At 35.6% G+C, this 27,500-nt stretch overlaps 2 protein-coding genes across 3 annotated transcripts in view; one reads left to right on the top strand and one right to left on the bottom strand.

The window, feature by feature from the left end:
• The window catches only part of LOC144959093 (uncharacterized), a 40,650-nt gene extending 29,256 nt beyond the window's left edge, over positions 1-11,394 (top strand). For both annotated transcript variants that reach the window (XM_078891482.1, XM_078891483.1), the window contains exons 5-8: positions 3,983-4,041; positions 4,690-4,858; positions 7,018-7,222; positions 8,698-11,394. In XM_078891482.1, the coding sequence (XP_078747608.1) occupies positions 3,983-4,041; positions 4,690-4,858; positions 7,018-7,222; positions 8,698-8,854 (590 nt within the window). In that variant the 3' untranslated portion in view covers positions 8,855-11,394. The remainder of the gene's footprint in view (positions 1-3,982; positions 4,042-4,689; positions 4,859-7,017; positions 7,223-8,697) is intronic.
• Positions 11,395-20,891: 9,497 nt separating this feature from the next.
• Positions 20,892-27,500, bottom strand: part of LOC144959022 (uncharacterized) — a 12,408-nt gene continuing 5,799 nt past the window's right edge. The window contains exons 3-4 of the mRNA XM_078891355.1: positions 25,620-25,721; positions 20,892-23,035 (exon numbers count right to left, since the gene is read on the bottom strand). Of these exons, the coding sequence (XP_078747481.1) occupies positions 22,125-23,035; positions 25,620-25,721 (1,013 nt within the window). The 3' untranslated portion in view covers positions 20,892-22,124. The remainder of the gene's footprint in view (positions 23,036-25,619; positions 25,722-27,500) is intronic.

Genomic DNA, 27,500 nt, shown 5'->3' with positions numbered 1-27,500 from the left:
GTCGAGGCGGAGTGAAAACCGTAACAGAGGAAGAGGTGTGTGTGTGTGTGTATGTGTGTATATGTGTGTATTATTAATGTTATCTTGGAGTGTTCATGACTAAATTGACAAGTATTTAAGGTTAAAGCCACTCCTGTGGACCTGTGGTCCTCATATTGTCCATGGTGACCTTGGTAATTGGACTGTTACGCCACATTTGTTTTGTTATTTAATAGAATATAATAATTATTATTATTATTATTATTATTATTGTTGTTGTTGTTGTTGATTTGGTCACATTTAATGTCAATGGCTAGCAGGGACCACGATACTCCAGGAATACCCTCCTTTTAAGGGATAGTAGTCGTGCGACTATGGGGTCTTGTGGTATGACACTCACTCACTCACTCACCTTTGGACTGAAAGCTCCTGGGGTCGAGTCCCACTAACTCTGAGCAGCTCATACATAGCTGAGTCCAGATTAAAATGTTCTCTTTACTTAAAATTATCTCACCATACTCAGCTGTAGTATCTGGCAGTTAACAGCGTTTCCTCTGTCAGAAAAAAATTTGTGATATCGCCCTCCTTACACTTATAGGCATCAATCATGTCTAGTCTCATCCCACAGGTTAAGTATTGCTGTTGGATAGGGACCTCTTGTAAAGCGCTTTGAGCACTCTTAGTGGATATTACAATAACAATAACAAATCAGTTGTCTAGCGGGCAAATTCCATGAATTCATTCATGCTCTAAGGCGCTTTACAATAAAACGTGACCTCGCAAAGGGAAAATAAAATAAAAACTACAGCACTGGAAGCTTAATTTGAAGAACAATAAACTAAATTCAGTGAAGGCTATTTTAAACAGTTCAGTCTTTAAATTGGAGAGTTTCTGGTTGATATTGCACTATATCAATGCTCAAAAACCATCTGATTCTATTTCTTTTAGCAGAGATCCTGTATCTTTCTTTAGCAGTGTGAGACTAAAAGGCTATTTTCTCACATTCTCTCACCATCCATCCCGGGTTCCATCTCTTTCCAGAGGTCGGATGTCATGGCCTTCCATCCTTCACGGTCCATTGCAGCCTCGTTACAGTCTGCCATGCGCCGTCCTGTAGCTTCCTTGATGCCATCTGTCCAGGATTTCCTTTGTCTTCCTCTGCCTCTCTTTCCTTCAATTCTTCCCTCCATTATCCTTTTTTCGAGACTATCATGTCTTCGCATATGTCCAAAATATGACAGCTTTTTGTGCTTCACAGTCAAAAGAAGTTCTTTTTGTTTTTGGCCCATTAGGTCGAGGACTTCGATGTTTGTTTTTCTTGCTGTCCAAGGTATTTTCAGTATTCTCCTGTACGTCCACATCTCAAAAGCTTCAATACGTTGTTCTGTCTGTGCGGTTAGTGTCCACGTTTCACAACCATAAAAGAAAATGGACCACACATAGCATTTGGTGCATCTCATTCGTGTTCTGATGGAGATATTTGTGTTGTTGAGGATTGGCTTTAGTTTCATGAACGCATTTTTGGCCAGCATTATTCGTCTCCTGATCTCTTTGTCAGACTTTGCATCGGATGTTACCAACTGCCCCAAGTACATGAACTCCTTTACTTGTTCCACTGGACACTCTTCTATTTCTATATCTATTTCTATGGGCTCTTTCTTTTTTGTTATCACCATTGTTTTTGTCTTCTTTACATTCATGAACAGCCCCTTTTTTTTACTCTCTTCGTTCACTTTTGAAAGTAGCTTCTGTAGGCCTTCCTTACTTTCCGCCAACAGGACAGTATCGTCAGCGTAACGTAGATTGTTGATGTTGTGACCACCAACCTTCAACCCTTGTGCTGTTTCTACTTGCCGAAAAATAGACTCTGTGTATAAATTAAACAAGCAAGGAGACATAATACATCCCTGGCGCACTCCTTTCTTGATTTCAATTGCATCTGTTGTATCTGCCTGCACTTTTATCTGAGCCTTTTGCTGCCAGTACAGATTAGCGATTAGAGCCACATCATTCTCTTCCACACCTATTGCCACAAGGTCCTGGATAAGTTTCTGATGACTAACAGAATCAAATGCCTTTGAGTAGTCGATAAAACAGGCATATATGTCTTTTTGGACCTCTAAGTATTTTTCTGACAGGATTTTTAAGTCGAAAATTGCCTCCCTGGTGCCACTGTTCTTTTTGAATCCAGTTTGCTGTTCTGAAATCTCACGATCTACTTTTGACGAGATTCTTTTCAGGATTATTGTCAGGAGGAGTTTCAGTAGATGGCACATAAGGCTGATTGTTCTGTAGTCCGAACACTCAATTGCACCCGCTTTCTTGGGTAGCAGTATGAAGATAGAAGTGCGAAGGTCTTCTGGGATGTGCGTTGACTCGTATATTTCATTCATAAGGTCCGTTATCACATCAACACCAAATTCACCCAGTGCTTGCAGCATTTCTGTTGACACCCCATCTATTCCATTTGCCTTCCCTGTTTTCATGCAGTATAGGGCTTTCTCTACTTCTGATCTTAGGATTGTGGGTCCCCGTAGAAAGGACTGTATATGGTTGTCACCTCTGTCCGCATTGAATAGCTCCTCCACGTATTCTTTCCATCTATTGGCGATTTCTTCCACCTCAAAGAGGAGTCTACCTGATTTATCTTTGATACAACCGCCAGATTGAGCGTTTTTATATGTGAATTTCTTGATTTCAGCAAACATTGGTCCAGGGTTTCTCTCATGTGATAGCTTCTCAATACGGTGGCACTTTTCATCAAGCCAGTCTTCTTTAGCTTGGATACACTTTTTCTTTACTGATTTGTCCAGTTCATTGTATCTAGGGGTGCCCTTTGAATGTTTCCGTTCTCTCATAAGATTCAAAATCTCATTCGTCATCCATTCTTTCTTTGCTTCTTTAGATTTTTTGTTTAGCATTTTCTCGTTTGTAGTTGTTATTGCACCTTTAACAGAGGACCATTGTTTATCAATTCTACTCTTATACGTTTCTTCTGTTTCTTTATTTGTGTCTTCTTGTTCTTCCATAAGACAATAATACCTATTTTCTACTTCTACAGCATATTTCGCTCTTAGCTCCTCGTTTCTAAGTTCAGCTAGGTCGTACTTTATGTGTTCGTCCCTTTTCTGTTTGGGAATTTTTAATTCAACTTTTATTTTCACCATGATGGGAACATGGTCCGATCCAATGTCAGCACCCGGGAAAGTTTTACATTGGGTCACACAGTTTTTGAATCTGGTTTTGATGAGAAAATAATCTATTTGGTTTCTGTATATATCTCCTGGGCTCTTCCAAGTATATAGGCGCCTCTTTGGTTGTTTGAATATGGTGTTTATTATGGTCATGTCGTGGGACTCACCATACTCAGGTGTAAAATGAGTACCTGGCTGTTAACAGCATTGTCTCTGTTGTAATAAATATGTATTATCGCCTAACAGGCGTCATGTCTCGTTCTTTATGTTGCATGTTGCTGTTGATCAGGGACCCTTTGTAAAGCGCTTTGATCACTTTTAGTGGTTATTGCGCTATATAAAAATCTCAAGTTTTCTTTCGATCTTTTTGTCTAGATCTAGAACTGTTCACTGTTTCATCATCTTCTCTTTCACTTGCACTGAAATGACACAAACAAGGTAAAACCCTTAAAAACAAGAAAAAATTAATAAACCAAAAAAAATTTATCCAGCTTTTGAACTGACTGATAGGTCCCTGGTTCGAAGCTTGCTCGGATGGTGCAAAGTTGAACCCTGAAAACAGGCTCTTCACTCACTTTCTCTCACTGCACTCAGGATTAAAAAGAAGGCCTGACCAATAACAGCTCATTTTCTTTGTCGAAAACAATTGTATTAGCGCCTCATAGACGCCATGCCTCATTTCTTCTTGTTGGATATTGCTGTTGACTTGGGACTCTTTGTAAAGCACTTTGAGCACATTTAGTGAATATTGTGTTTTATAAAAGCTTTTCATTTTTTTTCTTTTTTCTATCTCTGTCTACCTTTTCCAGAGCCCAAGCCATTGCAAGAGAGAGATGATTTTTTGGAAAGCATGCAACAACTGCAGATGGTAAGTTTGTTTGAATTATTTCCTTTGCTAAGTCCAGAAAACTTGATGAAAACTAAGTCTTTGTGTGGCTATGTGGTCTAGTGGTATAGAAGGGGGAATTAGGTCCAAAATACCCTTGAATTGTGCAAATCAGGGTTGAAAGCATGAAAATGACATATGTTGTAGAATATGAAATGGATATATTGCACTATAAATAGTATGCGCTTGGCTAAGAAGCTTACAACATTGCCATCCAGAAGTATAACTGGACAACACACAAAACTGTGTGTAACCATGAACGTTTATAGTCTGGTTAATACAGTTTAGTGAGCATTACTCATAAACGAGGATGGTTAAAAACAATAACAAGGACCTGAGTAACGTCAACTTCGAACTGTTTATATAAAAGCTCATCATCATTATTGCCTTTTTCACCCTGGGTCAGGGTATAGGCCACAGACAAACAGTTTCCATCCTTCTCTATCCTGAGCTAACTTATTTATCTCGTTCCATGTCTTACCACTTCTCTGTATATCAGCTTCTTTAATTCTTCTCCATGTTCCGCGTGGCCTTCCCCTTGATCTTCTGCCCCGAGGGTTCCAGTCCAATACTTTCATATAAAAGCTCAAATTAAATTAACTAATTTATTTTTAAAATGTTTGTTTTCAGAAAGAGTGGTACTGGGGTCCCTTGTCCTATGAGCAAGCAGCCTCTGTGTTGAAGGATTATGACGATGGATCGTTCCTCGTGCGGGACAGCTCGGACAGGAAGTACCTCCTCAGCCTCAGTTTCAAGTCCTTGGGAGAGGTTTATCACACCAGGATTGAACACGCCAAAGGTTGGTGCTGGTGGTGCTGGCGGTGGTGGTTGTTGTGTAATAGTGGTGTTATAGTGGTGGTAGTATTGCTGGTGATGGAAACTGCTCTGAGGGTTGTAGAAGTGGTGGTCATGATGTTGATAGTGATTGTGGTGATAATAATAATAATAATAATAATAATAATAATAATAATAATAATAATAATAATAATAATAATAATAATAAAGATAATAATGATAATAATAATAATAATAATAATAATAATAATAATGATGATGATGATAATAATAAAATTAATAATAATAATAATAATAATAATAATAATAATAATAATAATAATAATAATAATAATAATAATAATAATAATGGTGGTGGTCATAGTGGTTGTTGTAATAGTAATAATGATAATAGTGATCACCTGCTGCTGTTATGAATAATTTGTGGAACTACAAATTTTTAACTCCAACCATCGGACTACAAAAATAGGTATCTTTGATGCAATAAAGCTTAACTCACTCAACCCTAACACCGACTATATCCGTAGTTTACCCGGGTTAGTTTTACCCCATGCCTATTTATTACATTTTTCTGAGACAAATTATAGGCGTAGTATCAAAACTAATGTTTTTAGTCTTTGCATGTTAATGATAATTGAATAAAACTATCTATCTATGTACATGCTCATTTTTAATACATTTTTTCCAATTTTGAACAGTAGCAAAAATCTCTAGGATTGAGAATGAAAAGGAAAGTTTGATGTCTGACCACTTAAACTTACATTCAGAGCTTTGAAAAATCGTTTGATTTTGCTCTGGACAAATTGATGATTTATGAAGTTGTTTCTATTGGGATATTTCCTTTTTTTTCTTCCATGAAAACAATGAATTTTAGATCTGGTGATTGTCATTTTATTTATTGATTCTGTAGTTATAGTCTTTATCATCGACAATTTTTGAAAAAAAAAAAAAAAAAAAAAAAAAAAAAACCAGAAAGGAAAGATAAGTCCCATACAATACGGTCACAGACATGCCTTGAAAAACAAACAAAAAAAAACCAGAAAGGAAAGATAAGTCCCATACAATACGGTCACAGACATGCCTTGAAAAACAAACAAAAAAAAAACAGAAAGGAAAGATAAGTCCCATACAATACGGTCACAGACATGCCTTGAAAAAACAAACAAAAAAAAACCAGAAAGGAAAGATAAGTCCCATACAATACGGTCACAGACATGCCTTGAAAAACAAACAAAAAAAAAACCAGAAAGGAAAGATAAGTCCCATACAATACGGTCACAGACATGCCTTGAAAAACAAACAAAAAAAAACCAGAAAGGAAAGATAAGTCCCATACAATACGGTCACAGACATGCCTTGAAAAAACAAACAAAAAAAAACCAGAAAGGAAAGATAAGTCCCATACAATACGGTCACAGACATGCCTTGAAAAACAAACAAAAAAAAAAACCAGAAAGGAAAGATAAGTCCCACACAATACGGTCACAGACATGCCTTGAAAAAACAAACAAAAAAAAAAACAGAAAGGAAAGATAAGTCCCACACAATACGGTCACAGACATGCCTTGAAAAAACAAACAAAAAAAAACAGAAAGGAAAGATAAGTCCCACACAATACGGTCACAGACATGCCTTGAAAAACAAACAAAAAAAAAACAGAAAGGAAAGATAAGTCCCACACAATACGGTCACAGACATGCCTTGAAAAAACAAACAAAAAAAAACCAGAAAGGAAAGATAAGTCCCATACAATACGGTCACAGACATGCCTTGAAAAACAAACAAAAAAAAAACCAGAAAGGAAAGATAAGTCCCATACAATACGGTCACAGACATGCCTTGAAAAAACAAACAAAAAAAAACCAGAAAGGAAAGATAAGTCCCATACAATACGGTCACAGACATGCCTTGAAAAACAAACAAAAAAAAAACCAGAAAGGAAAGATAAGTCCCACACAATACGGTCACAGACATGCCTTGAAAAACAAACAAAAAAAAACAGAAAGGAAAGATAAGTCCCACACAATACGGTCACAAACATGCCTTGAAAAACAAAAACAAAACGGAAGTACTGCATTTTAAATTATCTAACATTGAATTCGGGTAAAATGTAACTCTTTTTTTTTTAAAACATTTTTTAACCCATTATCTTCTACGACTCAGGTCTCTTCAGTTTCTGGTCCCAGCCCGACTCCCACGGAAAAGCTAGGATCTGTGAATTCATCGAGAAGTCGGTTCAGAACTCCCACGATGGAAAATTTCTCTACTTCCTGAGTCCCAGTAACCATGGCAACCCACCGCTTCCTATACGTCTGCTAACGCCTGTATCTCGAAACTCCACCATTCCGAGTCTGAGACACCTTTCAAGGTCAGTGTGTTGAAATTTTTCCATTTTTTTTTTTTCTTCTTTCTTTATTTCTTTGTTAACCCAGCGGTAGGGTATTTGCTTCGTACCCGAAAGGTACCGAGTTCGATCACCTGCGATGTGTGTCCTTGAGCAAGTCCCCTCGTCCTAGCTTAGTTTGCAGCGCTGCACTGTGACTGGTCCTGGGTTATTCCAGTCTTCCCTTGGAATAGACCCTAGAGAAAAATTTTCCCTATGGGATGAATAAAGGGAATTTTATTTTATTTTTATTTTTAAAATTTTTTTCTTTCTATTTGTCATTGAGTAATTGTGACCCATTGTGGCAATACAAAATTATGCCCTGATGATGCAGATGCTGAAAAGTCATTTTAAAGTTAAAATGAAGGAAAATGTGATGTTTATTTTATTTTTTTTACATTTTCTGAAAGAATATGCTCCCCAGAGCATTTTAATATTTATTTGAAATAAATCGGGTGATTTTTCATGACGTTATGGTCAGATGTATGGGAAAGGTATCCAGCAACTTTCTAAAATTTCATACTTTTTCAACTTGACTAACTTTTTAAAAAATATTTAGAAGTGAAATTAAGCTTTGATATTTCCTGACAATGTACAAAAAAAGGTTGATTTAATCATTTATGACAAGAACTCATTTTTGATAAAAATTGACCTTCTAACTAAACTTGGCAATATCTCAGTTCAAACCTTTACACTATCTGATTGATTAAGTCATTCACTGTAATATTTGCTTGTAAAGCCAGTTGACAAGCAATAGGAGAAGTAAATATCCTACCTCACTGGGTGGGGTTCCTGACCTCCCATAGCGGGCAGGGTGGCACTTACTGAACTGTCTTCTATCCCCTTACAGCTGTTTTCCAATTTGCTTTCTATCTTTGTCTTGGAATGAGATTACTTGGTTTTGTCCTGGGAGGGAAACAGTCAAGACTCAAATGTATAGTTATTGATTTGGGAGATGATATTTTTTTCCTTGTAAATCATCTCTCTGTTATGGATTATTATTTTTGTTTTTTATATATGTAAAATGTAAACATTTGAGTGTATTCCTCTTTGTTGGACTTAATGCTTGTGTCCGGATGAGACTTATAGGTGATCTCAAACTAAGTACATTGGTGGTATGCTCTTGGAATCTACATCTGATCCCTATTTGTTCCCAGTTCCCCTTTGTCTTACTTTTTCTTGGGTGCTTTGATTGTAATTCTAGAATTTGACTATCCCATTTTCTTCCTTTTTACTGGTGCTGATATAACCTGAATGTGTTGCAAGCGCCGTTTAACCCTTAAAAACAAGAACAAAAAACCCCCTGAAAACTTGTATCAGAGTGACACGCAAACACCTCCACAAATTATGGTGTCAAATGTTCCTCACTCCCTCTGACACAAAGAAATAAACGTTTCCTTTTTCTTTGAGATTATTTCTTAAATATTATCATACATTTTTTGTTGTTGTTCTTTCTTCAGGTTTGTTATTCGGCAACACGTCAGACGAGACCACATCGAGTTCCTCCCAGTACCCAGAATGGTGAAAGGTTACTTGAGGCAGAAACAGTTTTATGTCGAATTCAGAGACAAACGACGCTGGCCTGTTGACGCTGCTGGTGCCAACAATGTTGTATAGAATATGAAGACTTACTTAGATTTAGATTTAGACCTACCCATGTATAACGTGAAAAGACGGCCATACAATCTCCAGCCTGAAGCTTTGGCCTTAATGGAAGAAGACGAAGAAGAATAGAATTGGAATCTGTATTGATTTATTTTTTGGCAATTTTTTTGCCAAATTTCAAATTTTTTCCTCTAAATTTGCGTTTCTCTTTCAAAAAGTTTGTGAAAAAAATGTTGAAAAGATTTAATATTATTATTATATTGCTAGATATATTATATAATATAGATAGAACGAAGATGACGTCAATCAGGTCTTTGTTTTGGTTTTTGCCATCCACGTTTATGAGTTCTTCTCACTGAACTGTATTAACCAGACTATAAATGTTCATGGGTACATACAGTTTTGTGTGTTGGTTCGTTATACTTCTGGATGGCAATATTGTGAGTTTCTGAGCCAAGCGCATACTATCTATATAATGTTATCCTCTACCACAATCTGTTGTTATATAAAAGTGAACAAAACACTGTAAGTTGAAATAAGACTGAATCAGATTACAGTATCTGTTTGCCCCATGCATAATACCAGCTTGAGAAAGGAACCCACATAGTGTGCAGTGGTGCCAACTTTACGTAAAAAATATCTATTCTTACGCATTTTTTTCTCATTGTACACATTTTTCTCAGAAGTGTACGTACGTATTATTAAATATTTTATTAGTTTATTATTTTTAATAGTCATATACTCTGTTAGTGTACTTAAACACTTTAATCTGTTTGTTGACTCGAACGTTCATATAGGGAGTTCAATATTGTATTTTCTGGCTGGGTCATATCAGATTTTTAAATTATTTTTTTTCTTTTTTTTATTTCCTTTCCATACCAGATTTAAACGCAAGTGTAAAAAAGTAATGATTTATATAAAAATAGATTAAAATCTTGCAAAGTGGAAATTGATAAAGATTTTCCTTTTTGAAGTATGTTTTTATTTATATTTTTATCTTTTGGAAATTCACATAGACTTTTCTTTCTTTTTTGTTTTTTAGTTATTTATTTATTTATTGGTTTGTTTTGTGTTTTTTTTTTGGTCTGTCACTGATATATTTATTAATGTTTCCTCATATTAATTACAAATTTTAAAAAATATAATTTTTGCATTTTAACTCTCTCCTTACCATCTATTTTTAGAATTTCCCCCAAAAGTTCACTCCCACCCAGCACAAAAATAGACTTTTCTTACTCAAACAAAAAGTAACAAGTGAGCTCTACAACACAGTGTTTAGTATTTATAGCTGTCATCAAAGCATTTCTTTACATTTTGTGACGAACAAGAGAATTCAGAATGAGAAAATTGTTGGTTGCATCTACAAGAGAATTCAGAATGAGTAAATTGTTGGTTGCATCTACAAGAGAATTCAGAATGAGAAAATTGTTGGTTGCATCGTAACGAATGTGGCGATTTTCCTATAGTTGGTACGGAGAGGGTTAGATTGTATCTATAATCAAATGAATTTTTAAAAATATATTTTGTTCGTAAAGAAAATACTCAATGTCATTTTGATTTCCTATGATGAGTTATAAGGGTGGATAACAGTTTATTTTCTTTTACTCAAGTATAAGTAAATAAAAAAGGTTTAACGAGGTGGTGCTGAAATGGGAAAAAAGGAATGTTTCGGTGCTTGCCCTTACAAGGACGACAAGACGATGTGACACGAGGTTCAAGTCGTCAAGCCATTAAAGAGAGATATTGACATAATCTGTGTTAGAGATGATTTTTTTCGTTATTTTGAATTTTAAATTGTGATGATTCATTAAACTGATATTATGACTCAATCAAATAGACGGCCCTTATACTTATTATTTACCTATTATGTTTTGTTTTTATTTCAGTTTTTTTGTTGTTGTGTTATTTTTGCTTTCTATAATTTGTCTCAGAAAAATGTAATAAATAGGCATGGGGTAAAAGTAACCCCGGGTAAACTACGGATATAGTCGGTGTTAGGGTTGAGTGAGTTCAGATTGCAGAGTGAATAAAGCAGTGCAGTCGCAACTGAAAAACCTCAGTTAGAGCCAGTTCCCTAGTCCTTTTTTACTCTCGTTAGAAAACTGCACTGGTGCTTATGCCTGGGTAATCTTTATATTGTTAATAGATGCTCTCTTTTTGTTTTTGTTAATAGATGCTCTCAAGAAAAATTTACTTTTTTGTTTTTGTTAATAGATGCTCTCTTTTTGTTTTTGTTAATAGATGCTCTCAAGAAAAATTAATTTTTTTGTTTTTGTTAATAGATGCTCTCTTTTTGTTTTTGTTAATAGATGCTCTCAAGAAAAATTTACTTTTTTGTTTTTGTTAATAGATGCTCTCAAGAAAAATTAATTTTTTTGTTTTTGTTAATAGATGCTCTCAAGAAAAATTTACTTTTTTGTTTTTGTTAATAGATGCTCTCAAGAAAAATTTACCCTTCTCTTAAGGGGAATTTAATTTTGTATCTTTTAAAAATAGATCTCTGCTGTCATAAGACAAAGAGTCTCATATTGAAAAAAAAAACCAAAAAGAAACCCAACAAATTTTACAGGAGAGCCAAAAACAGACAAGCTGTTTGCTCCTCTATCTTATTTTTATAATAAAACATTTATTTGTTGACTTAGAGTCACAAAATTCAAATAGAAAAGTGCAGTATGGCCTAAGAACTTAACAGCATCAATAACTTTTTTTTAAAATTGAAAAAAAAATTGAGCTTTTATATAACGCAATATCCACTAAACGTGCTCAAAGCGCTTCACAAGGTGTCCCTGGCCAACAGCAACATTTAACATGTAGGACGGGACGTGACGCCTGTTAGGCGATAATACAATTTTTTTTTTTCGGACAGAGACGCCGCTGTTAACGGCCAGATACTCATTTTATACACCTGAGTACGGTGAGAGAATGTGAGTGAAGAGCCTTCTCCAAGGACTCAACTATGCGCTGAGTGAGGCTCAAACCCAGGACCTACCGATCCGAAATCGAGTGTCATACCACTAGACCACATTATTGACGCACAATAACCCAATTTGACCCCATTACCGAAATGGGACCCTTTGTCCTATGACAGCGAATCTATTCTCGGACGCACAATTATCTTTGATTACTTTTGTTTTACTTGTTTTTATTTTTATATTGTTGTTATTGTAATTTTCAATTGATACGCTACTTACAGTCAGTTTTTGTGAAGATTTAAGCTGTTAGGAGCTGCTGTGTAATATAACAAGTATTGATCAAAGAGGAAAATAACATGTTTTATAATAATAACAATAATTGTACATTTATATAGCGCTTATGCTGAAGCTTCCAGTCGCTTCACATTGACTGACCATCAGTAAGTACCATTACATACTGCAGATTCGGACACACGAACAAAAGCTCACACGCATCCAATTACACACACAATCTCACACACACACACACATACATATATATATATATATATATATATATATATATATATATATATATATATATATATATATATATATACACACACACTTATATACACACAAACATACGCATGATGGTCTTGATCCAGAAATGTCCATGAATGTTTAGTTTTTTGGATTTTGTTTTGTTTTTTGGGGGTTTTTTTTTGAAGATGTCATATTTATTTTTGTACAATAAATTTTTAAAAATGATTTGATGTATAATTTTATTATTGATATTTTGTTATTAGTATTATTGATATTATTATTGTTATTTTTTTTTTTTAATATAATTGAGTTGATTCTTGTGAAATGATTGCTAACGTTGTCATAAAAATGAGATTTCTTCTTTATTATTGTTTTCATTTCCATTAGTATCAGTATTATATGCTTTTTTTTGTTGTTGTTGTTGTTGTTTAAAACCAGTTTCTTTAATTCATTTTGTTTAAAAGGGCCAGGGTAAATAAACAGACATGACACATGAATGTACAGATGGGCTGACAGAAGCTGTGAATTGTATACAATATTGTACAAACATAAGTTGTAAATGCTTCAAAACCGATCAAAATACTTTACACAGAATGGTCGGGCTTATTACCGTACTTCATTCAGCCTACATCATAAATGATTAACTCAATCAGTCCAAGACATGAGACCTCTTTCTCCGACCATTCTGGTTTTTTACGTTGAGTAATCGAGTTTTTATTGTTCGGTTGTTTTGATGGAAGAATGATTTTGATCCTGAAGATTTTTGTATTAAATATTTTGTTATTTTAAAAGCTTTGGTATTCATCTTTTATTTCAAAACTTATAAAAAGAATGTATGAGATTTTATACTTTTGAATTTTATTTCATGTCTAGGTGTGGCCAGTATGTTAGAGAAGAGTTTTTTTAAATTATAAGTTGGGGTAAAAAGAGTTTGTCTTTTTATATTTCATTTCTACCCTTTCCCAACCACCGTCCCAACTTAGTGATACATATATTATAAATAGAATGCTGGGTGGGGTTCCTGACCTCCCATAGTGGGCAGGGAGGCACTTACTGTGTCTTCTATTCCCCTTTATCTTCTTTCCAACATGCTTTCTATCTTTGTCTAGGAATGAGATTACTTGATTTTGTCCTGGCCCTGGCCGGATACCCTAGCTGGGAGAGAAACAGTCAAATGTATTGTTAGTTTTGGGGGATGATATTTTTTTCCTTGTAAATCATCTCTCTATTTTGTACTGTATTATGTTTTGTTTATGTATTATATATGATTTGTAAACATTTAACTGTATTCCTCTTAGTGGTGACCTGTGCTTGTTTCTGGATGTGACTTTTAGGTGATCTCAAACTAAGTACTTTGGTAGTGTGCTCTTGGAATCTACATCTGTTTCCCATTTGAACCATTTCCCCTTTGTCTTGCCTTTTCTTGTAATTCTATAACTTTTTACAAACCCATTTTCTTCCATTTTCTTCCTGGCGCTGATATGACCTTAACCCTCTCCGTACCAACTACAGGAAAATCCTCACATTTGGTACGATACAATTATGAACATTTTTGTTAATCAGAAAAGTTTTGTACATTTCAATATTTTTGGAAAAATCTTTGTTTTGTGAAGCTCGTTATGCTACACAAAAATAATTTATAAGTAGGAACTTAAATCTCTTCTGTTTGAGTGTTAAAGAATCAATTTTTCCTGAAAAGGAGAGAGAGAGCTAACGTGGTGCAAGCACCATTAAAAAACCCTTAAAATCAAACAAGAAAACATATCATGTTATAGTTAGAATGCCATATGTAGAATTTTGAACTGATAATTTATATATTATTGATGAAATGAGTGCAAAGATGAATGATATTTATGTATAAATGAGTCTGTGTCGGTTTGTGTGTGTGTGTGTGTGTGTGTGTTCATTTTGTGTTTCTAGGTGTGGAAATAGATACCTAATACATGTATGTATATTTCCTGTCCACAGATTCAAGGCTGGGACAATCGTGGTATTTTTAATGTTGTTTCCATGATCAAAATTCCAATTCAAACTATCAATGAACAAAATGTATAAAAATTTAACTCACTCAATCCTATAGCCTAGAGATTTTTGCTACTTTTCAAAATTAGAAAATACTCCATTTAAAATGAGCATGTACATATAGATAGTTTTATTCTACCATTAACGTTTTCAAATTAAGAACATTAGCTTGGATATTACTATACCTATAATTTGTTTCAGAAAAAATATAATCAATTTATAGGCAAGGGGTAAAAGTATTCCCGCGTATACTACGGATATAGTCGGTGTTAGGGTTGAGTGAGTTAATAATATAAAAATTGGACTTTATAATTTGATCCTTTTTACTGTAACAATGCTCAAACTTCATTGGATATTATTTATGTAGCACAGCATGATGGGTGTATTGTTACTGTGTTGTCTTGTTTTCTTTTCATTCAAATAAACTGTGACCGACTCAGTCAGACCGAGCCTCCTTACTATCGATGTCAACAAATTAATCCAAAAAAGAACATTTATGATTTCTCCACATAGTCTACAGTGCATCTTTTAACGTTACAATATAAATCAAAAGCTTGATACCTGCAGGTAGTTTCTTCCATAAGTGAACCATAATTTTAAAAATAATAATAATAATAATAATTTAAGATATACTTTATTCATCAAAAAAAAAAAAAAAATGGAAATTCGTTTACTGACATGGCATGCATGAAAATGTATAAACACAAAGTTGAGAATCTATGGCGACAATGCACAAAAATGAAAATTATTCAACCAAGAACCAATAGCAACACTTTATATATTAATTTGATAAATTGAGATAGGCCATACGTCTGGCCTTTAGTCCGAACTTTTGTGTGTATATCTAAAAGATAGATCTAGTATTCAATTTAAATCACAGTTGCGCGTTAAATTTCGAACACCTTGTGGCAAAAATGAATTAAGGTGACGTGTTGTCTTTGTTTTTATAGATATAAGGAGGAAAGATGACTATTTATTTTCATTGGATGGAGGAATTTTAATACTAATAAAGTCCCTGGAATGAATTCTTTGCTTAGTTTATTCTGTACTTGGCTATATAAAAGGTCAATTTTTTTATTTTAAAAAACTGTGAGTGAGCCTGAAATGTTTTTCTTTTAGTTTTAGTATTTCATTTTTTTAAAAAGTTGTAAACATTCATTTTTACACATGACTGTTACTAAACAACAATCAATCCGTCAGCAAATGTACATATGTAACTAGTGTAATCTTTTGCATTTTGATTTTACAGTTGTAGAAGGCTGCGTGGTGTTCCCGATCTCTCATAGTGGGCAGGGAGACACTTGCTGTGTCTTCTGTATCCACCTGTATCTGTTTTCCAATTGCTTTCTGTCTTTGTCTTGGAATGAGGTTACTTAGTTTTGTCATGACCTTGGCTGGGAGGGAAACAGTCGAATGTATAGTTATTAAAGTTTTGGGAAGTGATATTTTTTCCCCTTGTAAATCATCTCTCTGTTATGTACTGTTATTTTTTTTTTCATTTTTAATATACGATCTGTAAACATTTGAGTGTGTTCATCTTAATGGGATCATGTGCTGGTGTCTGGATGAGACTTTTGGGGTGATCTCAAATTAAGCACACTGATAGTGTGCTCTTGGAATCTACATCAGTTCCCGATGTGTACCATTCCCCTTTTGTCTTACTTTTTTTCCTCAAGTCCTTTTAATTGTACACATAGAATGTTTTCTTCCTTTTTACTGGCGCTGATATAATCTTAATGTGTTGCAAGCGCCGTCAAACCCTTAAAAACAAAACTTAAAATGATGGTAGAAGGGCTTCATTTCATGTGTCAATTTTGTTCTTAGTTTTTATCATCCTGTTTGTGGTGTGAGCACGTTGTTGTCCTTAACCCTCTCCATACCAACTATAGGAAAATCGTCACATTCGTTGCTATACAAAATTTTTATTAATAAAATTTCTCTTGTATATCATAAAATTTAAAGAAAATGAACAGTGTGTTGTAGAGCATGTTTTGCTAAAGAAATTATGTATGGCAAGAATTTTACTGCGATTGTGTTTTGAGTGATAAAAAAAATATTTTTGTGTTAGTTGGGCGTGAAGTTTTGGGGAAAATCCTGAAAATTCCTGTTAGGAGAGAGTTAAGCTTTCTACACTGGACAATGTTACGATCCAACCAGCACTTTTATCATTCTGATTTATTCTGAAAACCACACAATTTAAAGAAAAATGTTTTATAATATCTATAAAAACATGACACTGTGTTGTAGAGTTCATTTTGCTGATCAATATTATGCATAGAATGTATTTGTTGCTTTTCTGTTTGAGTAAGAAAATTCTATTTTGGTGTTGGGTGGGTGTGACATTTTGGGGGAAATTCTGAAAATGGCTGGTAAGGAAAGGGTTAAGTCTCTTGTCTTATTTAATGCTCGTGTTTTTCCCATATCAAGTTTTGACAAAATTTGTAAATTGGTTGAAAGAATCAAAATTATAAAAGATTTTATAAGCTATTTTTATATATCAACAAAATGATTTTATTTTTTAGTTTGTTTTGTTGGTTGTTTTATATTCTCCCTCTGGGTGGGGTTCCTGACCTCCCACAGTGGGCAGGGAGGTACTTATTGTGTCTTCTATCCCCTGTATCTGTTTTCCAACATGCTTTCTGTATTTGTCTTGGGATGAGATTACTTGGTTTTGTCCTGGCTGAGAGGGAAACAGTCAAATATATAGTTATTGTTTTTGGGAGATGATAATTTTGTCCTTGTAAATCATCTCTCTGTTATGTACTGTATTATTTTTCCTTTTACATATGTATGATTTGTAAACATTTGAGTGTGTTCCTCATAGTTTGGACCTGTGCTTGTGTCTGAGGCTTTTAGGTGATCTCAAACTAAATACTTTGAAAATGTGCTCTTGGAATTTTCATCTGTTTCTTATTTGAACCAATTCCCCTTTCTTGGGTGCTTTTATTGTAATTCTTGAACTCATTTTCTTCATTTTCACTGGCGCTGATATGACCTTAATGTGTTGCAAGCGCCGTAAAACCCTTAAAAACATTTAAAAACTATTTTTTTCTCCCTCGGATATTTTCATTTTATTAAATTGGAAGCTCATAATTACCCTAGAATATTTCGTTTCAGATATAAAAGTTTTATCATGACAAATAAATGGCAATTTTTGCCTTCCATATTTTTGACTGCGTCAAGTTGATGACTGTGTGTAGTGTGTCAATACCCCATCCCACCCCCACCCCCAATATTTTTGACCGTGTCAAGTTGATGACTATGTGTTGTGTGTCAATACCCCATCCCACCCCCAATATTTTTTACCGTGTCAAGTTGATGACTATGTGTTGTGTGTGTCAATACCCCATCCCACCCTCACCCCCAATCTGTCAATTCCAGATAGACGACAGAGATAATAATAATAATAAATAAAATTGAGCTTTATATAGCGCAATATCCACTAAATGTGCTCAAAGCGCTTTACAAGGGGTCCCTGGTCAACAGCAACATTTAATATGTAGGACGGGACATACTTCAACAGTCGTAACGTCACTTCCCTCGTAATGACGCATGGTAACTTAGTAACTGGCTCTAAACTATCGGAACAATGGCGGACGCCCTTATGAAATATTTCTCCGACGAGCATAAAAGCGTATCCAGAGGGAAAAAAAAAAAACATTTATAAATCTGATCATGTTTTGACTTTTTTACACATTCTGATCATGAAAAGTTAAAGCCAGCATGAAGAATAAAAAGTACATATTTTCTTTGTTTAGAACCACGATGGCCGCCGTTGCTGGGCGACGTGACATCAGACTATTGAGTCCAATTGGTACGTCTTCTCGTGTCGAAAAATCTTGGAAAGTCAATCATATTATAATTTCTGGAATTTAGTAAATCTTTTTATGTTTTTGTTGTTTTTTGTGGTTGGCTGAGGACGGGTTTTGAGCCCGAAACGTTTCATGTTTGGTATTTTGTTCTTTTTTGAAGCTGTTCTATTCATTTTTGTTTGTTAGATTATCTAAAGCTGAGAATTTCAAAGTCAGACAAAGTTGGGGAATATTTGCAATCGGTAACATAGGATTCCACAGCATTTTCATCAATGTGTCTATTTTAATGTTAACTAAAAGTCTTTTAAAAATGAGCTTTTATATAGGGCAATATCCACTAAACGTTCTCAAAGTGCTTTACAAAGGCTCCATGGCCAACAGCAACTTTTTAACTTTTTAGGATGCGACATGACGCCTGTCGGGCAATATTATTACATTTTTTTTTTTCGAATAGAGACAACGCTGTTAACGGCAAAGCACTCATTTTACATCTGAGTACGATGAGAGAGTGTGAGTAAAGAGCCTTTTCCAAGGACTTAACTATGCGCCGAGCAAGGCTTGAACCCAATACCTTCCGATCCAAAAGCGAGTGTCATTCCACAAGACGACATAGTCCAATGTTACCTAAAAGTCTCATCCAGACACAAGGCAAGAATCCCATCATGAAAGATACACTCATATTTATATTATAAAGTACAATAAATTCAAAAATACAAATGTTAATAATACCTAACAAAGAGATGATATACGAGGAAAAAGAATATCAACTCTCTCTCTCACTAAAAAAAAAAAAGAAAATATGTTTATATTTGACTGTTTCCCTATAAGCTAAGGATCCCCACCAGTACCATGAAAAAACCCCAAAAACAATCCAGAATACACACAGAGAGCACCGAATGGAAAAGTAAAACCACACATAATATAGGGAACAGACAGAAGACACAGCAAAAAGTGACCTCTCAGTCCACTATATTATGACGTCATAAGACTCCACCCAGAGGATCACATATTATGTAAAAAAAACAACCGAAACTCTAGAGGTACATAAATGAGTCAATACAATGTATAGATAGTATGCGCTTGGCTAAGAAGCTCATAACATTGCCATCCGGAAGTATAACTGACCAACACACAAAACGGTGTGTATCCATGAACTTTTATAGTCGGGGTAATACAGTTCAGTGAACATTACTCATAAACGCGGATGACAAAAAACAATAACAAAGACCTGAGTGACGTCATCTTTGAACTATCTATAGTCAGGGCTGCCAGATGGCCACGTTTGTGTGTCAAAATTAGCCAAAGAGAGAGAATTTCGTTTGTATTACCGATGAGTTTTTCAAACGGAGTGACTATTCGTCAGTACTGACCTCCAGGCGCTTGCACATGCTGGTTAGTACTGACGAACAGGCACCAGCGCCTGGGGGTCAGTACTGACTAATACTAATAGGTACTGGTGCCTATTGGTCAGTTCTGACCTGGCCACGGGTGTTGGCACCTGTACTGACGGTACCAAAAGTATGGGAAAATGCCATTTTAAAAAATAACTTTCTCTACGACAAATAAATCCGCATTTCCTGTCCCTTACTAGTCTATAGGCCTGTCTGGCCAAAAGGAAAACAATTTATTGCGTATTTATTCCCTGGCCCACGATATAAAATATGCCGGTTGAGGGCGCTGTAATCACTGCATGAAAATCGTCCTAAAATCGAATATTGCGCAGGTGCTAACGCCATAATACATAACAGAGAGATGATTTACAAGGAAAAAAAATCATCTCCCAAAACAATAACTATGCATTTGACTCTTTCCCTCCCAGCCAGGGCCAGGACAAAATCAAGTAATCTCATTCCAAGACAAAGTCAGAAAGCATGTTGGAAAACAGATATAAGGGGGATAGAAGACACAGTAAGTACCTCCCTGCCCACTATGGGAGGTCAGGGGTCAGGAACCCCACCCAGCTACGGGAAATTCCCCCCACACATAAATCAGATTCGATAATAAAATAAATGAAATATTGCATAGCAGGAAGGAAAATACAATTTTAAAAAAGTAATAATAATATATAATAAACAATAAATTAATATCACAAAATTTTGGGTTTAATTCACTCAGTCCTATAGGGAATGAGATTAGCGGAAGAGTAGCGTCCCTTGATTGGACGTCACCCACAGCCTGTGACGTCACCGGTGGAAAAGTTATTAGAGAGAGAACGTCATGTTGGTTGTGTGCATGCGTCTCTCGTCCTCGCATCCGGTGAAAGCAACTTGAGACACTTCAAAATCAAATTGACGTTCTCTCTGTAAGGTGACGTCCAATCAAGGGACGCTACTCTTCCGCTAATCTCATTCCCTATAGATTTTTTCTACTTTTCAAAATTTGAAAAATTGTATTAAAAATGAGCATGTACATAGTTTTATTCAACTACCATTAATATGTAAAAAGTAAGAACAATAGCTTTGATATTACGCCTATAATTGGTCTCAGAAAAATGTGATAAATAGTCATGGGGTAAAAGTAATCCAGGGTAAACTCTGACATGGCAGTTTTTTGCAATAAAAAAAAAAAAAATCCCAAATTTTGCAAGCTAAAAACAGCAAAATTTGTTATAAAAATTTGCGATTAATTAATTTTCCTAAAAACCCATAATTAGTTCATGAAAGAGAAAGGTGTTTGTTTGTTTTTAAGGATATAGTCAGTGTTAGGGTTGAGTGAGTTAAGCTCTTTACGAAATACAATAAATAACATAAATAGAAATAAATTCCCTTTATTTATCCCCAAGGGGAATTTGTCTTTAGGGTCTATTCCAAGGGAAGACTGGAATTACCCAGGCATCAGTCGTAAGTGCAGCGTTGCAAAGTGAGTTTAGGACGAGGTGACTTGCTCAAGGCCATACAACGAGGTGGGTCGTTGAACTCGGTACCTTTTCGGTACGAAACAAAGACTGTACTGCTGAGCCACGAACACAAAATCATACACACACAAATCATATTAAATTTAAATTAAAATGAGCTTTTTATATAGCGCACTATCCACTAAATGTGCTCAAAGCGCTTTACAAGGGTCCCTGTCCAACAGCAACATTTAACATGTAGGATGGGACATGAAACCTGTAAGGAGATATTTTTACCATTTTTTTTCCGAGACAACGCTGTTAAATGTCAGGTACTCATTTTACACCTGAGTACGTGAGAGAATGTGAGTAAAGAGCCTTTTCCAAGGACTCAACTATGTGCCAAGTGATGCTCGAACCCAGGATCTTGCGATCCAAAAGCGAGTGTCATACTACTAGACCATATATAGTCGCACAAACACAATCTACACTATAAAGTTGATAAGATTTTGAGATTGATGCTCCTCCAACAGTTTTGAACTCTTAAATAAACAAAGACATCCGATAATAGTCAGGATAGGACGGTGGAAAAGGGGAGGCGGGGGGGGGGGGGGGTATGGAATGAAATCGGCCTATTAAGGCATGTGGCCTGTGAAACCAGAACTTATTCTCATTTCTGAAGTCTGTAGGGTTAAATAGACAGGTACAATTGCTTATTACCCTTTAGATACAACTCTCGTCTATTCGTATATATGCAAAGCACCTGATCTTACTAACCCAATTATACAACCAAATGGGTCAGGGAAACAACTCAACTGAACCTGAGACCTAGCCTGGTCCATTTGATGATGAGACGACTGCCCTACCAGTTGAGCTAGCAGTTCCCACATATTAAAAAAAAATAAAATAAAATAATAAAATTTCCTTTATTCATCCCATAGGAGAAATGTGTCTCTAGGGTCTGTTCCGAGGGAAGACTGGAATAACCCAGGTGTAAGCCGCAGTGCAGTGCCGTAAATTGAGCTAGGGCAAAGTGACATGCTCAAGGCCACACAGCGCAGTGGGTAATCGAACTCCGTACCTTTCGGGTGCGAAGCGAAGACCGTACCGCTGAGCCAGGCTGGGAATAATATCATAAGACTATAATTGGAAGATATTGTACAGCAGAACTCACTCATTCAATAGTAACCCGAGAAGACAGCATCCAATTTGATTGGCTCATCAAAATACACACAGCAAATCCCATCACCAAAATAAAAAGCTTTTCCCTTTGTCACCGACACCAGCTTGGAAGGATCAAAAGTATCGTCCGTAGAATTCTCCAAATCACAGACATGCAAAACGTCTAAATTGGTCTCAACCGAAGGAACGTTGTTTGCCGTTTTTAATGTTACGTGAGCACTCCTGGCAAATCCTGTATTTCTCAAATAGGGGAAAAGTTCAGCCACACTCCTGTTACTAACAGTGTTAGGATTGGAATCCAACATTTCGTGTATCTCATCGTTACTCAAAAATGATCCGTTTCCCTTTTTATCCTCATCGTCATTATCATCATCATCATCATTATCAAGTCCTTCAACAATTTTCGCATCCTGTTTCTTTTCTACGATTCTCGCACTCATCAATTCTGATAAAGACGACTTTGATTTAGATTTGCCGAAATCCTCAGACTGGTTCTTATCATCGTTGTCGTCCCCATGATCATCATCTTTGGAATTAAACCAATTTTCCAATTCCTGCTTCTTTCTCTCTTTCGCCAATTGCTTCTTTAACCTCTTCGAACTCATTGCTGCTTTCTTATCTCCCTTTTTCTTCACGTCCTTCCAATCACCGTTGTTTGACGGTAATCGAGGTGATGATGACGGTGAGATTGAAACTCCAGTAGCCTCCCTTTTAGAATTCCTGTCACCTGATCTTCTACTAACCCACTCGGCCTCTTCAGGACGTTCAAACAGGGACAGACATTTTTCACCGAGAGTGACACGGAGACCACACGTCTTCCTGGTCATCACAAGACCCGTCACAACCAGGCGGAAAACTTGACCACAGGAAGACTGGACATCAAGACGAGAATCGTACTTCTTCCCACCTGAAAAAAAAAGTGTTAAACATGAAAAAGGGTCAATCTATAAATAACTCATTGCACTGTAGTCAATGGGGGAAGAAATAAAACAATCGTCAAGTTTTCTGATGTTGTGCAATATTTTTTTTTTTCAATGACCTGATATATCATCCTTAGAATATATTGGAATATTCTGCATCTATCTCCTTTCAAAATTTCATTGTGCAGTTCGAAACACTAATTAAAATTACAACTTAATCTGTGTTCCATATTAAACCTTTTAAATTTAAAAAAAAAATGAATGATCTTTACCTGAAAGTATCAATATTTAAAAAAACTGCATCAAGTTGCGTTTGGAAAACATTTCTATGGAGCAGGAAAGTGCTCATTTCTTTAAATACAACCGTGCGGCTATGTGGTCTTGTGGTATGACACTCGCTTTCGGAAGGTCCTGGGTTCGAGCCTCGCTCGGCGCATAGTTGAGTCCTTGGAGAAGGCTCTTTACTCACATTCTCTCACCGTACTCAGGTGTAAAATGAGTACCTGGCCGTTAACAGCGTTGTCTCTGTCCCAAAAATCTGTAATATCGCCTGACAGACGTCATGTCTTGTCCTACATGTTATGTGTTGCTCTTGGCCAGGGACCCCGTGTAAAGCACTTTGAGCACGTTTAGTGGATATTGCGTTATATAAAAGCTCAAGTTTTGTTATGTTTTTTTTGTTTTGTTTTTTATATAGGGCAGTGCATTCAAACAAAAATCAAAATCCTCAAAAGTGTTGTTTTCCCAATTGCAACATATGGATGCAAAGCATGGACTGTCAGCAAAGCAGAGAGCACAAAGATCACAGCTTTTGAAATGGCATGCTACAGAAAAATACTCAGAATATCATGGACTGAAAAACAAACAAACAAAGAAGTCCTGAGAAGGATCGGAATAAAATCACCAATTCTTCTTCAAACTGTAAAGAAATTGAAACTAAACTATTTTGGCCATACGACTCGCCACGAATCATTAGAAAAGCACATTCTGCAGACAAGGGTAGACGGCAAGAGAGGAAGAGGTAGACCAACAAGAAGCTGGGAATAAGATATGTGAATGGCTGGGAAAGACAACAACTCAAGCAAGTAGACTGGCGGAAAACCGTCATCTGTTTTGCAAGAAAGTTCGGGAAGCAACGACCTACGCAGCATCAGCTGACTAGATGATGATAGGGCACATTACCATGATATATATGCCACTGACTTCTATAAGTACATACTTCGTTACTTTATGATTATTGTTCAGCCTAAGATAAATATCAGGAGTAAAATGGAATAGAAACTTCAACATAATTTACAAAGACAGATGATAATGATAAGGGCATTTCAAGTTTCCCAATTGTCAACCAAATACAATAGATGAGACATTTGTCTTTGTAAATAAAATTGTAGCTCTGCTCCATGTTATATTTAAAAAATATTTAAAATTATGCCCTTCGGCCACGACATCATAAGATATCGTCACCTATGTTTTTGTTTTTAAGGGTTTTACGGAGCTTGCAACACATTAAGGTCATATCAGCGCCAGTAAACAGGAAGAAAACGGGATGGTCAAAAGTTCTAGAATTACAACTAAAGCACCCAAGAGAAAGTAAGACAAAGGGGAACTGGGAACAAATAGGGATCAGATGTAGATTCCAAGAGCATACCACCAATGTACTCAGTCTGAGATCACCTATAAGTCTCATCCTGACACAAGCACAAGACCTAACAAAGAGGAATACACTCAAATGCTTACATTATACATTTTAAATAACAAATATAATAATACATAACAGAGAAATGATTTACAAGGAAAAAATATCTCCTAAAACAATAACTATACATTTGACTGTTTCCCTCCCAGCCAGGACTCCGGTCAGAGCCAGGACAAAACCAAGTAATCTCATTCCAAGACAAAGACAGAAAGCATGTTGGGAAACAAATATAAGGGGATAGAAGACACAGTATGTACCTCCCTGCCCACTATGGGAGGTCAGGAACCCCACCCAATATCATCACCTAGGCATTCTACCAAGGAATATAGACATTTCATCAAACAAGATGTCTGATGTCAACAGGAATCACACATGTTGTCTAAATGAGCAAATTAGAGGTTAATAATCTTGCTGAAGGAAAAAAAAACAAGGTGCCTGAAGCGGGGCTCGAACCTGGGACCTTCCGGGCCACAGTACACTGCCTTAACCACTTGGTCCCTTTTAACTCACTCAATCCTAGAGATTTTTGCTACTTTTCAAAATTGAAAAAAAATGTATTAAAATGAGAATGTACATAGATAGTGTTATTCAACTATCATTAACATCTAAAAACATTAGCTTTGATACTACGCCTCTAATTTGTCTCATAAAAATGTAATAAATAGGCATGGGATAAAAGTAAACCGGGTAAACTACGGATATAGTCGGTGTTAGGGTTGAGTAAGTTAAAGTTGTTATTTATCCCTTAGATATTCACAAGCAGCAACATTTTCCAGTCTAATATAAAAACGTTCTGAATCGTAAGGTCAACGCTTTCACTCGACTCAACCCCTATTCAGAAAGAATATTCCTTCCCATGATTCCTTTCTACCCACCTGAAGCTTTCCCTCCTCCACAGAAGCAAGAGGTACAATGAAGTAAAGGATTCGTCTTTTCTCTATCTGTATAGTACCCTAGAAGAATTTCTTTGGATGTATCTGTCACAAGAATTGGTAAACGGAAAATTAAAGTGGTTGCATATTATTTGCTATAGAACAGTGATAATGATGATGTCACGTGTAACAATAAAAATTACAATATTTAAAAATCAATCTGAAGTAGGTTAATAATAATAAATATAACAATAATAATAATAATAATAATAATAATAATAATAATAATAATAATAATAATAATAATGATAATAATAATAATAATAATAATAATAATAATAATAATAATAATAATAATAATAATAATAATAATAATAATAATAATAATAATAATAATAATAATAATCATAGCTGCCAACCTACCGCAAAAAATGAGGAATTGTACGCATTTTCAGCAATTGTATGCTTGTACGCATTTCCCTCAAGATTGTACCCATTTTCAGTGTACGCAGTCACTTCAGTTTTCTTTAGTTGTAATAGCCTTGAGTTGAGAAACCTTGGTGACCAAGTGGATATTCATATATTTTTTGACCAATTATGATCTTCAGGCGCCGATGTAGACAGTGACCATGCCCCAGTTGTTTGTACAGTAAGGATAAAGTTTAAAGCTATTCAGAGAACAGCTGGTAGAATAAAGAGGGATTACAGGTTATGCAAAGACAATGGCATACAAACAAAAATGAGAGAAGAATTTGAAAATGCACTCATGATACAAAGCCAAAGTGAACCTGATAACGAAAAATGTGAAAAACAATTTGATATATTCCAAAAGTGTGTCAAAGCAACTGCAGAAAAGCATTTACCAATAGCTCAAATAAACAGCAAAAAGGAATGGATGACAAATGAAATTCTAAACCTATTTGAAGAAAGACGAAAATGCAACAGAGGGTCTGCAGAATACCAAACATTGAACAACCACATTAAATCCAAATGCATCGAGGCACACGAGAACTATCTAGACTGGAAATGCTGCGAAATCGAAAGAGAATACAAACCCAACCCTCAACAAGCTCACCAAAGAATAAAAGAACTATCAGGGAAAAGGAAAAGCAAAGCAGCAGGAAGTTGTATCCAAAACAAACAAGGGGAACTGCTATTTGAAGAACAACATATAGAAAGCCGATGGGTAGAATACATAGGCGAACTGTACAATGATCCAAATAGAAATGAACCACCACTGAAATTCAAAGAACCATTAAGCGGACCAAACATCACAAAAAGTGAAATTGAACATGCCATGGAACGAATGAGGGATGGTAAAGCAACAGGCCCTGATGAAATATCTGTAGAGGTATTAAAAAGCCTAGGAGATCTAGCAATTGATGAACTTCACATATTATTCAACAATATATACAATACTGGGAAAATTCCAGAAGATCTCTGTAACTCTATTTTCATAGCAATACCAAAGAAAGCAGGTGCAGTCAGATGCGAAAATTTTAGAACTATAAGTTTAATAAGCCACATCAACAAAATACTGTTGCGTATAATTATCAACAGGCTAAGGAATAAGATTAACCCCGAAATCGCAGAAGAACAATATGGATTCCAACCTGACAGAGGGACAAGGAACGCAATATACCTCCTCCGTGTTTTAAGTGAAAGAGCTATACAGGTTCAGACCCCACTATACCTCTGTTTTGTCGACTACAAAAAGCTTTTGATAGAGTACGCCACGAAGAAATACTAAAACAACTGCACTCCATTGGCGCTGATGAGAAAGACCTCAGACTCATGCAAACATTATACTACACCCAGCAGGCATCTATCAAAATCGGAAACTCTACAGGAAATTCCATTCCTATTAAGAAAGGAGTCCGTCAA

The sequence above is a fragment of the Berghia stephanieae genome, chromosome 13 (genome assembly GCF_034508935.2).
Source record: "Berghia stephanieae isolate SIO BIC M18660-M18661 chromosome 13, UCSD_Bste_1.3, whole genome shotgun sequence".
Taxonomy (NCBI): domain Eukaryota; kingdom Metazoa; phylum Mollusca; class Gastropoda; order Nudibranchia; family Aeolidiidae; genus Berghia; species Berghia stephanieae.
The sequence above is the reverse complement of the archived record's forward strand: the minus strand, read 5'-3'. Positions and strand labels throughout refer to the sequence as shown.